We start from the raw sequence: 17,452 nt of genomic DNA, 5'->3' as shown, positions 1-17,452 counted from the left end.
TGTTTTCAAAATATATACTGTATGTGTGTATTTATAATATATATACATAATTATTATACACAGAACACACACATTATACAAATGAAAACTTATATTTTGGATGCAATTAATCGCGATTAATCATTGACAGCAAAACTATAAAATAATTTGTAGCTGGATATTTCTAAAAATATATATATATATATATATATATAAACACTGTGGCTCTTTTATGCTAAAAGCTTTTTTTGCTTTGAGCATCGTGAACTGCAACATTAGCTCAAACAATTGCGTGAGTTTGGAGTGTTTTTTTTTTTTTGGTTTAGTTTTTTTGGCCAATGGCAAACCAGGAGAGTCATTATTTTTGTGAATCTGCTAGGTGGGGCGGGAATTTAACACTTAAATTCTCACCATTGATGACAAAAAAAATTGTGTTTTTTGTTTGAGCTTTCTCTTTTTTCTTATCGTCTTTATTTTTCAACCTGTAAATATTTATGATCTTGAACAAGCTCTCAGTGATAGTGAACTTGTCTGTAGAAATAAATTGTGAAATCCTAACAGAGAGCTCCAGATGTTGCTTGGATCATGTGACTTTACAGCTTCATATGTGTTTGGGTATATGAGGGGCCGAGCTCCCTCTGTGGCTCTTTCTAGATATATCTGCATGAAAAAAAGACAAAAAGGAGACAGTTTTTGCTGCTTTCTATGTTCTTGACACCAGCCGTCATTCTGAGTGAGCTCAGAAGGTAACGACCATGTCTCAAAGCTGTTACAGACGTGTTTTCTTGTGCTTGTAACACATCTGCCTGCCCATAGGTAATGCTTTTTATTTGATTGTATAGCCTATTTGAGCACTGTATATTTGAGGAACGAGGAGATAAGTGGGAGATTTGATGTGTCTCTCGTGTAGGTCTGACATGTTTCATTGTGTCTTTGAGATGTCTTGATCTTGTGGACTAACTCATTTCAGTCTGAATGTAACACCCAGACAACACCTGTATCGTACATTCAGCTGCTCTGTAAAGCTGCCTGCTGTTTCTTCTGCTTTGATGTATAGAAATGATGTCCATGTTTGACCTGTGAACATTTTTGTACGTGTCTGAATTCCATTTCTTGACAAACAAAACACGTTTCTGTTTTATGTAGTTCTTTCTATGTGTGTGTGTGTCGTCTTTGAGTGAGAGAGGTTTAATATTACATATTAAAAGTAGCTGTAATTTGATCTAATAAATATTTAATAACAAACAACTGTGTCAAGAGAGACATAACAATGAACTATCGGCATCTCTAAAAAGTGCAAAGTTAAAATAATTTAATTAGTACAGCAGATATACATGTTCTTAGTGTAACATTACAACATAACTGGTACAACAGTTGAAAAGTCAGTGCATTTTATTGTACATACATTTTACAGTCTGATTGCTCCAGTTATTTGTATTCAGCTGTAATATCTGCATACATACTCTATTATTCAAAAGTTTTGAGTCAGTAATATTTTTTTAATTTTTTTATTTTTTGAAAAAAATGAATACGTTTATTCAGCAAGGATGCCTTAAACCAGGGGTCTCCAACCTTTTTGTGAGTGAGGGCTCCCTGAAGGGATATAATAGTCTTGAGGGCTATTTGTTTGATATAGGCACATACACACACAAAGTTTCAAGTTTTGAAAAATACAACAACAAACAGTAATATTGTTAAATATTATGACTATTGAATATATAATTACCGTATATACCCGAATATAAGACACGTTTTTTTGTCCTAAAAATAGGCTTTTTTGTCCTAAAAAATAGGGGGTCGTCTTATATTCGCGATATAGACAAAATGACGGGGGGAAAGGGAGAAAGAACAACGGCATAAATATGAAATAGAGACTGAATGATATAGTTTACATACTTGCATGTAAAATTAGAAAAGCAACATAATATCTGTTTAACTAAATTAAAACGCTGAGTCCTCTGCCGCGCGATACGCAGAGAGAACAAGAGAGGTGCGCGCACGAGACGCAGAGCGAGAGAGAGAGACAGAGAGGTGCGCGCGCGCAGAGAGAGAGAGAGAGGTGCGCGCACGAGACGCAGAAAGAGAGAGAGAGATAGAGAGACGTGCAGATTCTAAATATTTTAAATTATTGAATTATTTTATTATGTTTTAATGGTATATGAAATGTCACCAATAGTTATTTTCTCATTTTATGCCATTATCATAAAAAAAAGAAATATTACAATTCAGGCTATTTATAGAACGTGCTCTGCGGGCGACTCAGAGACTCCACGGGGGCTACCAGGTGCCCGCGGGCACCATGTTGGAGACCACTGCCTTAAACTGATCAAATGTGACATTTGTAATGTTACAAAATATTTCTATTTCAAACAAATGCTTTTCTTTTGAACTTTCTATTCATCGATCCTGAAACATTTTCAACTGATAATAATTAATGTCTCTTGAGCAGCAAATCAGCATATATCTGAATGAAATCTGAATAATAATGCTGAAAGCTTTGCATCACAGGATTTATTACATTTTAAAATATATCCACATAAAAATGCTTATTTTAAACTGTAATATTTATGGTTTACACTGCACTTTATATTTAATAAATGCAACCTTGGTTAGAATATGAAGCTTCCTTTAAAAACATGAAGAATCTTACTATCCCAAAGTGACCCCATACAGTGTACATACTGTACCATGAAACTCAATCTAATGAATGAGCTCATATCCCATAGTACCACTTAAATACATCGACATGCTGCTGAGAAGCAATATTAATCAGTTTCTATCAATGTTCAAAGTCGTTCAAAAATGTAAAAGTTAAAAGCAGCTATAAAAAGCAAAGGCATAAGAAAATTCAAAGCTGTATCCTGTGTATTTATGATGCATCCTCAGCACCATCAGCAATAACAAATTAATCACTTTCAAATTAAAAGTCTTCAAACTGATGAACATCAATCATGTTACTTTGCAGTTTACGGCAAATAACTCAGCACTTGGATGGAATGAGGATGTAAAAAAAGGTTTTAATATTTCATATCTTTTGCATACCACAAATCTAATATACAACCAGACTGTTAATGAAGCATTTACTACTGCATGGGCCTTAATCAAATCTGTCCTTTAATCAAACCTCCACTCGCTTACACTGGCTGTGTCACAATCTGCTTGTAGTTCTGCAACCTGCAAATCTGCACATGCTAACTGAACTCAAATGACATCTGCCACATCCATAACTCTGAGGTATTTGTGACATGACCTTGATAATGCCGTACAATGGCCCTTTTCCTTTTTTCTGATCGTCTTCCACACTCCAGAGCCGGATGTGAAGTTCCTGAAATCTTCTGCAAGTTTTCTGCATCATCCAGGTGTGTTTACACAGACGTGCCGTTGCAGACAGCAGTCTGTGAATGACTGGAGTCATGCATCATGATCTGAGTAACAGTGACCTGACGCTTTTTACTGGGGCTCAGATGAGTCTGGGTCTGCCACGTCCATAACCTGTGCTTCAACTCTGCCTGTACCTGAAAGAGAAAGAGTGACAATACATTCATAACAAATGGTTATACTGACTATGATACTCTCAGAAAAACATGCACAGTATCCCTAAGGTAGAAAAGTCAAAAGATGCAACTGTTTGAAAGAGCCACAGTGAAAGTTTTGCTCATTCTTATGCCTGATTACACAACCTTTTCCCCAGATTTCCCCAATTAAAGTTAGAGGAGACAGCGGTAACCAGTTTCACAAGAAATAGTGTAGTGTAGGCTATGATTGACACAGACTGTGATTTTTTTAGCTTCAGACTATATTCATCTAGTCAGAAGACATCAAACATGTTTTTGAGCTGATTTTAGAACACACAAGGGCTTTACACACTTGAAATAATTAATGCTAAACAATTTTCTTGGTAAAAACCCTGCCTTATCTGATGTCCTTACATTTCTGGATGTTCATGTTACTTACATTGCTGTCTATGTGAGGGTCAGAGAGCTCTCAGAATGCATCAAAAATATCTTAATTTGTGTTTTGAAGATGAGGTCTCACGGGTTTGGAACGACCTGAGGGTGAGTTATTAATGACAAAGTATTCATTTTGGGCTGGAGTAACCCTTTAAAAAAACTAATCCTGGATATTTATAAAGTGACATTTGATGCCAAACATTCCTAAACTCCGGGTTAACGTTCTTGTTTGTTTATTTGTGGTGTCAGTGCCAAAGATTGGACGAATGCAGCACGTGGACTGTTTAGCTAACAGCTGTAGCATTGTTCAAGTTTTTTCCTGACTTGACTTTTCAAACTAAATATATAAAGGTAAGAATTAAAGTCTTTTCTTTGCATGTTTTTTACCATCATCTGACATTTTTCTGCTCAAATGCTAGAAATACTGTTTATTGCGTTTCCATAGCTCACTATTTAAAACTCGTGAATATCATATATGTATGTATTATACTTATCTATGGTGAATATGAGGTAGGCTACGTGATTGGCTTTCTGTTGCTTAGCATATAATTTATAACATCATCTAGCTAACAACAATGCATTTTTTCCTTTAGATGATGCCTAGTGTTTTTTTTTACAATTGCTTTTGATTTGCTCAAGAGTGCTTTATTTGACCCATAGTATGCAACCACAAATAGTAAAACACTTGCCCTTGCATCCATCCAGTATCATGGTGTTTGTAGTTTTGCACATTTTCTTTAGGAAAAACTGTTAAACTTTAGTTGTAACTGTCAATATCATGTTGAATGTTTTTATTGTGAGAATACTTACATCTCCATTGAGAAAACAGTATAGGAGTGCCACCACAAAGCCCTGGAGAAAAAAAAAAAGAAATTTCCTCATTACAGAATCTGTAAACTGACACTAAGCAGATCATTTCTACATAAAGAAATGAAATCATGTGTACCTGGAAAGAGCCCAGACCGAGTTCAATGTAAAACCGGACTATTTCCCCTGTGTTTTCTGGCAGGAACACAAACAGAGTGTAGTGCATCCCAAACAGAGGAATCAGAAACAAGGTGGATTTGGCCAGTCTCCTGTGTGATTATCAAAAATTGTTCATGAATCAGAATTCATGCCTTCACACAAACAATTCAGAGCACGGCTAGATCTGTATCATCCTAGTGATTTATTTCATGGATTTCAGATGAGTATGTAATTTGTAACATGCATAAAAAAAGATTATTTCATTTTAATGCAAAAATCCCTCAAATTTCAAGGTCAAGCCCGGAGCCAATATAAAGTTAAATGGCACAGAATCAAATTTGCAAGACAGATCTGTGCTTTCAGAAACGAATAAGCCTCTGGATAATGGGCTAAATGCAATTTCTCTTCGTCTTTGCATATACCTCACATTATAAGGAGATACAGGTATTAAGACACAACAGAACCTAAAATAGAAACGCACCTTAGCGTGAACTGTCAAAATAAATATTATGCATGCATGAAGTGCGACCTGGCAGCACATATAGCTGTATCCTAATGAACAGAAGATATATGAATTTCACTAACATTAACACATGCCATCTGTCTGATTCTACACTAACCACGTTTCATCTGGAACTATCATAACTTACATAAACTGTTCGTCAAAACTGCCCTGTGTTGTATGTAGCGTTTGGAATAAGCTTTCAATATGTAGCAAATAACGATTACATTTGCACTACAATTCTTTTAACTTGGGCCAGGAAATCACCTTACAACCCCAAAATATGGGTTTTATCTTTGACTGTCATAACTTCAGCACTTTCTGTAGTGACAGTTTTTTGCAGCATTAACAGAGCTGGCAAAGGTTCATTTTCAGCACTTCTTTCACATTAATATTAGACTCACATGAAGTGACCTGTGTCATTGCCTCCAACTCCAGGACTTTTTAATTTCTGAACCAAGATCCGAATCACATTTAGGAAGATGATGATATTAGCCTGACAGACAGACAGACAGATAGAGACTGTTTACTAACAGAAGAGCAGGGGAAGTCTCATGTAAGTTTTCTGATGAACTTCTGCTGATAAATGTAATTAAACTTTATCATCTCAAAATATGACATGCAATAGCATCATAACTCACAAGCAGGGATACTGTGATCGGCCCTTTAATGATCCACCAGATGTTCATATTATCTGTGTCATCCCAACATCTGCAAATTTGAGACAATTATGTAAAATAAATAAATAAATAAATAAATAAAATTATTGATTGTAATAACATTAAATTGCATTTGCCAGACAACTTAAACCATATAGAAATGTAGTACTTGAAATAAAATAAACTTTAACTAAAATATAACTTACATTTATTTTTATTTAGCTACTTTTTATGTTCATTCAACTGAAATAACAGGCTAAACCTGAAATAAAAAAAATTAAAACTATATTAAAAAAAACTAACAAAAATGACAAAAACACAACAAAGATTTACTAAAACAATACTAAAACAATTCTTTTACTAAAACAAATCTTGATGTACTAAAATAACTAAAACTAACACTGAAATTAAAAATAAATAAATGAACTATTAAAAAAAAATAAAACCATTAAAGAAATAAAATCAACATATCTCATTTTCATTTAGTTCGACTTTATGTACTAAAATAACTAAAACAAACAATTATAAAAACTATAAAGGCATAAAAAACAAACAGACCTGAGTCATGACAAAAACACAAAATTAGAATAAAAAATATCAATTATATCAAATATTCATAAAAACTATAATAATTTGTAGATGATTAAATAATGCTGATATGTCAAGCCAGACTATATACTGGAAAATAAATAAAATAAAATGTCATGTGATCCATTTACAATACATACAAAAAGAATATGCATTGAGAAAGGAAATAGGATCAGTTTTGTTCGGTTTCAAGATCATTTTAATGTTGAAGATGTGACATACCCTCTGTTATCATAGAATTGTCTGGTCAACACCCACACGATCAGCACGACTGATGGGACACCTACAAAAAAAAAAAAAGACAATGCATGCTCACTTTCTCTAAATGCACAGAAAACCAACCCTTAGATATGTAATACATTTTTTAGAAGAGATTTTAATAATGTGACACAAATGCTGATATCTGTATGCTGAGCTGCTCTTGTACTCAAATCTTGGCAGACTGCCAATGTTCATCTTTTAATCTGTTGACACACAGCCTTTCTCTTGAAATCAGTTTTTCAGGATGTACCAACCCCATCCTATTAGAATGTACCACCAGAAGTACTTCCTCTGCGAGACGAAGGTGAGAGCGAGGATCGTCTGCAGGTACAAGCCTTCCACCAGCAGCCAGAAGTAATTAGTGAGGATGCAGAACTGGAAGAACGTTACAGCAGTTTTGCACGCCACCTGTGCAAAACAAAACACACACTGATACAGATACAGAATAAGAGCTCATCCATAACCTGCATCAGAAGCAGTTATTTTTGTGTTTTTTTATATACATTTAGAATTTCTTTGAATTTCTATATTTTGTGTTTTCAATCATTTTTGGTTAATGTTTTAGTAATTATTATTATTATTTTTTATTTTTTATTTTATTTTTTTTCTATTTTATTACTTTTTCTATTTTTTAATTGACTCTTATAAAATAATTCCGCCATTTTCGGAGAGTACCACGATGCATGTGCATGCTTTTCCCAGAACATATTCAGTGTTGTTTATGTTCAGGAGAAAACGAGCGAATGCGGAACGTAAACTACGCTGATTATGTTCATTTCTTTCTGGGGAAAGCATGCACAAGTGTCGTGATACTCTCCATAATTTGGGGAGAATAATTGTTAAATAAATTATGTTATTTTTGTTTTCTTTGAACACAAAAAGAATTTCTTGTAGCTTCGCAAAATTTAAGTTTAGCCACAGATGTCCTTGATATGCTTTTATGGAGCTGGGAACATTGCAGTTGTATTGCTGTCTATGGAGGGTCAGAAAGCTCTCAGATTTCATCAAAAATATCTTCATTTGTGTTCTGAAGATGAACGAAGGTCTTACGGGTTTGGAACGACATGAGGGTGAGTAATTTATGACAGAATTTTCTTTTTTGGGTGAACTAACCCTTTTGGTAGGTTTCTTTTCTGGATAATTAGTTTCGTCCTTCACAGTGTAAAGACACTTACATATGCAATTATTTAGCAGATGCTTTTATCCAAGACAACTTACAAATTCTGTAAATTCTGTATACAGACGCTCTCACTCACCGTGGACATTAAACAGTGATCCTGAGTTTCATCTGAGAACAGAACGGCATCTTTGATGAAGACTGCGCTTGCCCGCAAGATGAAGGAAACAAAAAGATTGATGTGTATGTAGTTTCTGGTGCAGTGGAACTTCCTGTAATGACAGAGCATCATGAGTATTTATAAACATAATATATTCTTATACTGTAGATTGCCTACTGAATATGCAGATATTTTCATTCACCCTTTCTGATGCTCTTTGTTGTGCATTTTGTGTATCATAATTGCATTTTAAAATCATTATCACACAGCTGTGCATTTTGGACTATTATAAGAAAAATAAGAATTCGGATTTTTCAAATTATAAATATGTATCAGCTTTAATGCCCTTAATAAAATATCAAAAGAGACCAAATGTCAAAATGACAAAACAACAAAAAAAAGTATTCAAAAAAATATAATTTAACTTACAATCTGCAGAGGATCAGAAAAATATGTTCAAATACATTTTCACATATAATAACACAAACATTTGGCATTAACATTTGACATCAGGTTTAGGCATAAAATAATATCACACAAGCTAAAATCAGCTGAGAATTAAACGAATAGTGCCAACTGGCTCAAAGCAAGAGGAATCATGTTTTGGCAGTTTTTCTACTGATTAAGGGATAATACAAGATCTTAAAAATGGTTGTCGAATACAAAAATGCTATAAAATCATATGGATTTAATTCAGCGAATATGATGCAGGCCAGTGTAATATATAAGTGTGACAGAGCTTTACCTGAAGCATGTGAATATGATAACGGCAGTGATAAGTGATATAAGTGATGTTGCATATCCAGCAGTGTACAGCTGTTTCAAGGTTGACAAGTAAGTTGACTGAAAAACAAAAAAAAGTCTGAGAGAAAAGTAGTTAACATCCCTAACAAACAGTATTTCAAGCTTAACCGTTTCAACAGATTTATATTTCTTTATATATCAATATCTAATATCTTTGGATTAAAACTGACTTTAGTAAAACTCTTCCAGTTCTTAAAAGCCAAAAAAAAAAAAAAACTTAAAAATATATTATTTGATTCTTCTTTTTTATTTCAGACCTGCTTAGATTTTTAATCCTGAACAGCGTTTCTTGATTTAATCAGAAAGAAGAACAGTTTAAAGGCAAAGCATGACGCAGAAACAAAACAGTGACCACTAGTGGACATCACGGGAGGCCCAAGTACACACTACACTACATACACTGGAAGCCATTCATCAAACTGAGCCTTTCTGCACAAGTAATATTTATTATAATATGGGCATTCATATGTCCAATATGTATGTATTATGGGAAATGATTTACTGTACCACAGTCCCAGATTCTGAGTCATCTTCGAATGCACATGCTTCCTCGTACGGTGGATATGGGTCACTCCAGCCTTTAGACGAGCAGTTTCTGTATATAAAACCTGCAGAATAAACAGCAAAGTATATGGTTTTAAGATGACAAAACTTCAACATTTGTCCCTGAAGAGTTTTCAAAAATTTCACCAAACCCTACTGCATTTAAAAATCAATAAAAAAAAGGGCATTTGTCCTGATCACATAATGAGCAGTCATTAAAATCTCTCATACGCTTGAGTGCCAAATATGTCTCAAGTTTGTCAGTTGTTGCAGACTCCTGCTGATCAGTCCTAATTTCAGAGAGAAGTAAGCACAATTCCCACTTCATAACACTTCCAAAAATACCCACAGTCGCCTGGAGAATGCTTAAGGGAAAACATGAGCACTAGAGCTGGGACAAAACCTGCTTCTGGATGCATTTCCTGTGGCAGAACAGAACAGGTGTCCCTCTTCAGCCTTCATAAGTGCGGAAGTCACCTGCTTTAACCTCAGCAGCAGTGTGAGAGAGTCTGACCAACAGCTACAACTCTGACTAAATGACTTTCAACAAATAAAGTAAATAAAGCTTATGGGTCATATGGGTCAGCTTATAAGGCTCATATATAGATTTATTTAAAATTACTTTTAATTGAATTTTCAGTCATTTTGTTTTTGCCATTCTTATTTTTTGAAATGTCTATAAATATGTCAAATACACACACAGTGCATACATATATATCTTTTATATTATATATACAAGATACATATGTATGCATTTTGGAATGCTCTTATAAACATTATAGATTTAATATAGATTTTCATAGTGAATTAAATATCAATTCATAAATCAATCAAGCTTTTCACAATGTGTTAATTTTGATTTGGACAATTGTTATATATTGTATGTGTGCATCCCTCATCAAAATTAAATATGTCATTTGGAGGCCTGTTCTGGCGGGAAAGTGACATCAATGCATATACTCTATTGGAGCAGTAAGCGTCTGCTGACATCTGAGCATTGTGACCTGTAAGCACTTTCAAAGGATTTAAAATCAGGATTTAACATTTTAAACCAGTGAGTTTAGATTAATCCAACATTTTAGGTTACTGTCTGGTGTTTAGTTTTTAGAGGCAGTCACAGGTGTTTCAATTTATTTTTGTAAGACAATTTTGATGAAACTGTATGGATTATAAAAACACTTTCCCTTTTTGTTTCCGGGGAGACAATCATATTTCTAAAAACACAAAACACAAAGATGTTTTTAATGTAACAGAGAGTGCCATTAAAGGAAGCAGGAATGAGAAGCAGGAAAGAAACAAATGAAAAGTCAGTCTAAGGTACTGCGTAGATATTTTAACATTAACTGCAATCTTAACTTGATTTCTAAATTGATTTTCAAATCCAAAGATTGGTCTTATTTCCTTCATGGCTTCTCAGTGCCTCCGCAACACCGCTACTGAATCTATACCGTTATATTTCATTTTATGCCTTCAACACAGAATGAAAATGTAATAGACCGTGCTGGGTTCAAACTCTGGTCATTTCAGATTTTTGGCTTTTTTTTTTTTTTACAAACATTTGCTTTTTTCTGACATGCAAAAAGAAAAAGTTAACTTTTAATTTAGTAAAGCACTAAATCTCTGTGCTTTGTATTTCCATATATGCAGTTATGGTCACTGACAATTATTCATGTATTCCCAATGGAAATGGATTAAATAAATTTACACTTCATGAATTTAAATTGGTTGCATGCCATGAAATTAAGCTGTGGAAAAAGCTCAAAATTGTGATGCATTAGCAAATTTAATTAACAAAATTTTGCCTACTGCAAAAATCCATTCTTGAATGCATACATATGCACAGGTCATCTCAGTGCAAGCTGAATCCCAAATGTCTCCAAGGCTCTGTGACTTTCTGTCTGCATATTCAAACATTCAGCAGAACGTCACTATCACAGCTCTGTGACTGTAAAGACTACTGACCCACACAATATTACAACCCCTATAAACTAGAAGTGTGACAGCTTTCAGCCACGGTTACTGCGCACCAGCCCTCCAGAAACAACTTATCTGCTGCTGTTTGAGAAAACCTTTCACCAGACATGAGCCTGAAGCTCCATCACAGCAGCCATGTACTAAAGAATGACAGCAATGATAATGAGGCTTTAAAAAAATCAGGGAGGGGGGGGGGGTGCAGAATATATGGATGGATGAATATAAGGATGTATAAGTGGATGATGGATGGATGGATACGTGGAAGGATGAATGGGTGGCTATATGTAGATGGATGGATGGATGAATGATGATGGATATATGGATTGATGCAAGTACAGGTGGATATAGTGATGAATGGGTGGATGGATATATGGTTAGATATAGACAGACAGATAAACAGACAGTTAGTCAGACAGACAGACAGACAGACAGACTGACAGACCGACAGACAGTTAGTCAGACAGACAGACGGACGGACGGACGGACGGACGGACGGACGGACGGACGGACGGCCGGACGGACGGACAGACAGACAGACAGACAGATAGACAGATAGATAGATAGATAGATAGATAGATAGATAGATAGATAGATAGATAGATAGATAGATAGATAGATAGATAGATAGATAGATAGATAGATAGATAGATAGATAGATAGATAGGTCTGACCTTGAGTGTTGGAGATGTGCTGAAAGACATCTGAACAGGACACATTAATGAGTTGTCCAGTTTTGGCTGTTCCCCAGCAGCGGATCCCGTCCCAATCTGTCCAACATCCTGAGACAGGAACCACAGATGAGCCGTCATGAAACTGTCAACAATATATGCTCTGCACTGGTTCATATGGATATTATCTACTGGACAGGGGGTCATTTACAGTTTATCCAAGTGTCTTTTGTCATGCTGTGCAGAAAATCGTTAGCATTCCACTGCTTGTCCATGTAACACATTAATCCCAGCACATATAGTCTCCAGCACAAAATCTATCTACAAAATCTAATCTACAACTATCTTTGCCCTTATGATGTCACTAAATATTCAAGAGCTAGTCATGCAACTACTTTTGAAATGTCACGAAGCAATATTAGTCAATATGTACATGCATTAATGTAATACAAATTCCAGTCTATTAAAATTATGTGAATCTGGAACAATAAAGACAAGCAAGGAAAGGTTATACTATAACAGCGTCTTTAAGACACTCAAGACCTCTGCTGCAGAATGACCTAGATGTCTCCAGTTATTTATAGCATCATTAATTTTGTATACTCAGTTTGGGAGTATGACAATACTTTGAGGGGGAAATAAGGTAAAAAAAGAAATTCAGGGCATGCCTGAGTTGCAAATTTACTCATGAATACGGTTTGTGCAGTTGCACGTTCCGAGCAGATTAAAAAAAAAATGCAGATATGAATGGTGATGTATAGTATTTAGAAGATCTTTTCTGAAATTAATGAGGCCATTTTTATCTGAGGTTCAGTGTGAATCCTCATGTATGTCTATTTCACATTTTTAGACCCTCCAAAAAAAGTTTACTTTTAAAAAGTCAGTAAGGATGCTCTTTAAATCCACAATGTGATTACATATTCTACCAGCAGGTGCAACTGGGCTCATGCTAAACAGCCAAACCTTAAAGCCTAATATATTTATTTGTTTGTTTGCTTGCTTTAAAATTGTAAACACAATTTGATTTATTATTATTATAATACAATTTTATTATTTTTATTTATTAAACATTTTTTGTTATACTTCGTATTGATTGATTTATTTGGTCACTGCTATTTGTTAAAATAGATTAAATGAATCCCTAGTGGCTATATCTGTAACAACGAGTCAGAGACGTTCGGATCCATATGCAGAACTTTAATTATGAGAATGGTCAGAGAGGCAATGATCAGTAACGGCGTCAGGTATGTTAGGGATAACCAGAATCGATAACAGAAACAAGCAGATGTCGGGGCAGGCAACAGAGAATCAGAGTCGATATAAACAATCCAAAGGTCAGGTACAGAAGGAACAAACACAAGAAAAAAAAACGCTCGGAAATGTCAGACTGGCTAAACAAGACTTCGCAGTGAGTGAGAGTGATTGTGGTGCTTATATGTGTGTGTAAATGAGGTGCAGGTGTGGCAAGGAAACTGGCTGCTGAATGAGGTGCAGGTATGGCAAGATGATTGTGATGCAGAGACTCATGGGAGATGTAGTTCGGGTGTGGTACAACAGTTTGAGAGGTGCTAGTGTCCAAGTGATGATATGGTGACATCAGGTGGTGATGGGTGGAATGGTACTGAGTGGAGTGCCCTCTACTGAAGTTTGTGGGCACTCCAGCTAATGATCGTGACAATATCATTATAAAATCTTATAAATGTTCTATTGTGACTCATCTGGCTGGAAAACCCTGTTTGTAAGCTTTATGTTTTAAGAAAGAACTGCATATTACCTTTTAGACCTAGACAGCTTTGTTCCTGTATGTCACTGCTGAGAGGAAAACATGTCCTTTCAAATTCTGCAGGTCACAGTCGGTCAGACAGACAGTCTGTGTACATGGATCAGTTATTTAATAATGCTTCAGACCGAATACAAGAAATTGTTGCGTGTGAATAGCCCCTAAACATTTATTTGGTGATTTTCCTGCTAATGTTAATGTACAACATGTACATATGTGATTGATTAACTAATTGGCAAATTATGTAATAAATTTGATTAAGTTGTAATTTTTCAAATCACTGTTTTATTTTTTATTATACATCCTGCAGTGAAGCTTTCCTGTTCTCCTGATTTTTGCTTGAATTCAAACAGAGAAAATATCCTATAAACCAGCATGGAATCCTTAACTTGCATAACAATACTGCAAAATTTGATCTTAAATAGGAAAAGACTTAATAGGAAAGCTCAAATAAAGCATATTTGAACACATACTGCAAAAAAAGGCAAGCACACCATTTCACACAACCTCCTTTCCCACTCACACATTGTCAAGTTGTAGGAACACAGACCTCCGAAGGTTCAAGCTGCCACGTAACATTATTATCATCTGTCCCGTTGAACCGTCTGGCTGTACAAATCTCATTCAGCACAATTCTATTCATGGAACTTAAACAAGTCTCAGAGAGGAATGCAATCAGAACCGCAATCAAAAGTCATTTCAGATTAATAATAACTGTGCAAGTCAGAAAGTATGCTTGATTGCCCTAGAGAGCGTTTGCAGTGATATTTCCCACAGTGCTTAGCTATTCCCAGACTGGCAGTTATTCAACAGTTATACATTATAAAGGAAAATACTTTATAAGTAGTAATAATCTAGTAACATGACATGAAAGAATTGCTCTCTATAAGAGGAACAGTGTAAATTTGCTTACAATTTTCTCACCCTCTTCTGGCTACTGTTTACAATGAAGACAGTTCCAAAATGTTCTAAACAAATATGTGGGTGAGGTTTGACGTGAGAAGACAATGGGGTAAAGACGTTTACACTGGAGGAATTGTTATTATGGATTATGGACTCATATTTTGACCAGAAGAGACGGTTTAAAGTTAAAATGCCTTAATGATGGATTTATTTCTTACAAATATGCAGCTTTCCACATCACAGGACATTAATTGATGGACTCTGTTTGGACTCTCATTCTGACGGCACCCATTCACTGCAGAGGATCCATTGGTGAGGAGGTTATGTAATGCTACATTTCTCTAAAATCTGTTTCCATGAAGAAACAAACTCATCTACATCTTGGATAGCCTGAGGGTTAGTACATTTTAAGCTAATTTTCATTCTGGGGTGAAAATAAATTTTTAAATAATATAATGGAACTAACCTCATGGCTAGGAAAATGGAGAAGAATTCACTTATAAATCTGTTTCTAACAAAACCATTTGAGAACCACAGCTTTAATGTGGGTAAATGCTGGTCTGCTCAAAAGACCATTTCCTTCCTGTCCTTGACTATATTTAATTAAAGTAACATGGTTAAGATTTCCGCATGGCAAACACACATAATCATCTTTAGTTAAGGCCAGGCTGAGCATGAACACATTCAACTCCCCACCTGTCCAGCCATGAGAACCATATGTGTGTGTGTGTGTGTGTGTGTGTGTGTGTGTGTGTGTGTGTGTGTGTGTGTGTGTGTGTGTGTGTGTGTGTGTGTGTGTGTGTGTGTGTGTGTGTGTAATAATGTAATAATATTGTCACAACCTGTTTGTTGGGACTGATTCTTGATCTCTCTCTTCCTAGTCTGGATGCAGATCTCTTGGTCTTGTATAAACTGGGAGATAATATCACAGTCCGGATGGATAGCTTGCACCTGATGAAGGAAAAATATTAATCCATATGCACATTAATCAGCATAATGTACAGACTAGATTAAAAGTTGTTTACATTCGCAGGTGACACTGATATTTTTAAAGTAATCTACAATTGTAGAGTGATTTTAAACAAGTCATGCTACTATTTATTGCCCAATATGACTTAAAATAAAGCCACACTTGTCTACAATTTTAGGCAGAAAAAAAACTAAAAGAATGTTCTATTATAATATGAAATAAGTCAGTTCAAATTAAGTGTATTGGGCTAAAATAGGAATCAAACGGTTGTTACAGTTTTCTTTTTTAAATGTATCTCTAGTGGAAAATAAATTCTAAATTCTAAATTCTAAATTTCTACGTTTAACTTCATGATAAAAAAAATATAAAAAAATCAACATAATTCCTTTAGAATTTTTTAAAGAAACGCATTCACGAATATATTACCCCAAGTGTCTAAAATATGTTCTTACAGATGCGCTCAACTCAGAAACCGTTTGCAGAAAACTGAGCAAGACATTAAAAACTACGGTACAATATCTGTTTGTTATGTCAGAAATCAATTATAATTACTTTTACATAATGGTCACTTGTACAAATTAAATACGTAGAAAATGTTTAACATTAAAAGCCTACTTACGGCTCTCCAAACAGTCGCGAATAAACACAGGTGTAGAACAGTCATATTAAAGCCAAGAGCGTGTAAAGACCCAAGAACACAGAATATCCCTGTAACTCCTCAATCAGAGTGATCTGCCCTTCTTGAATTCACACTCGACAGACTGAAGTCACATTCGCTATATTGCTCTCTCTTCGATGATGCGCGTCATCAGCACAGGGTCGTGAAGCGCGCGCAGTCGGATTGACTTTAACATGTAACCCAATTTCACAGCTGAACATATGAGCAGCTGCTTGTGAAATGCATCTGGAGAAATGCTGAATGCTCATTTCAGAGATGTGTGGATTTCTGTCGAGGTAAGTTACTTTTGATTTTATAGACAAAACCTTGATGCACATTATTTAACATAAAACCTCTTTTTAGGGTTGTTAAAAAGAGGCAGATGTTTCATGGGAGATGAAATGTCGCCTGGTAAATGTGAATAATTGAACATAGCATTGGTAGAAACACTGAGCCATTTCTAGGGATTTTGTATGGAAGATGAGGATTGGTTGGCACAGTTTTCATTCCTTGTTGAAGATCTCTGGTGGTGGAGCAGACAGTAAGATTACACAACTGGGTTCAAATGAAAGCAAAGGTTCATAAAAAGACTTATAAATGTTACCTGAATTTGTATAATGATAGCAATGATATAATGATATGTTGTGTAATGTTTCCACCCATCCCCAGTAGGAATCCATGGTAAAGGTTAAAGAACAGTGCTTAAAGAGAATCAGCTAATAGAAAACTTAATCCTTTAAATGAATAAATGAATGAATGAATGAATGAATGAATGAACAAACGAGCAAAGAAATGAATGAATGAATAAATGAATATATATAAAAATTAAAAATAAAAACTTTTAACCCACATTTGTCATATACTGTATAATAATTTTTTTGTTTAATGTATGATATTACACTGATTTTAATATTTCCTACTTTCATTTAAAATTGTTTTCATTCACTATGGTAGGCTTTGTCAAAAAAAA

General features: G+C 34.9%; 1 protein-coding gene across 1 annotated transcript; it reads right to left on the bottom strand.

The window, feature by feature from the left end:
• Positions 1–2,976: 2,976 nt before the first annotated feature.
• LOC132096055 (pituitary adenylate cyclase-activating polypeptide type I receptor-like) lies at positions 2,977–16,772 on the bottom strand. The gene is made up of 13 exons (XM_059501174.1): positions 16,444–16,772; positions 15,697–15,805; positions 12,175–12,282; positions 9,494–9,594; positions 8,928–9,025; positions 8,162–8,294; positions 7,160–7,313; positions 6,867–6,927; positions 6,039–6,108; positions 5,802–5,893; positions 4,876–5,005; positions 4,740–4,781; positions 2,977–3,494 (listed from the first exon to the last, which is right to left on the bottom strand). The coding sequence occupies exons 1-13, from the start codon at positions 16,486–16,488 to the stop codon at positions 3,345–3,347; spliced, it is 1,293 nt and encodes a 430-aa protein (XP_059357157.1). The 5' UTR covers positions 16,489–16,772; the 3' UTR covers positions 2,977–3,344.
• Positions 16,773–17,452: the final 680 nt, after the last annotated feature.

Source organism: Carassius carassius, chromosome 20 (genome assembly GCF_963082965.1).
Source record: "Carassius carassius chromosome 20, fCarCar2.1, whole genome shotgun sequence".
Classification (NCBI taxonomy): domain Eukaryota; kingdom Metazoa; phylum Chordata; class Actinopteri; order Cypriniformes; family Cyprinidae; genus Carassius; species Carassius carassius.
This window is presented reverse-complemented; position numbering and strand designations above follow the sequence as displayed.

Excerpts from the sequence above, each read along its gene's own strand:
- LOC132096055 (XM_059501174.1), bottom strand. The coding sequence starts at position 16,488 with ATGACTGTTCTACACCTGTGTTTATTCGCGACTGTTTGGAGAGCC. Across the intron at positions 9,595-12,174 it reads GCACATCTCCAACACTCAAG|GTTTTATATACAGAAACTGC; the intron begins GTCAGACCTATC and ends TTTATTCTGCAG. Across the intron at positions 5,894-6,038 it reads CGATCACAGTATCCCTGCTT|GCTAATATCATCATCTTCCT; the intron begins GTGAGTTATGAT and ends TCTGTCTGTCAG.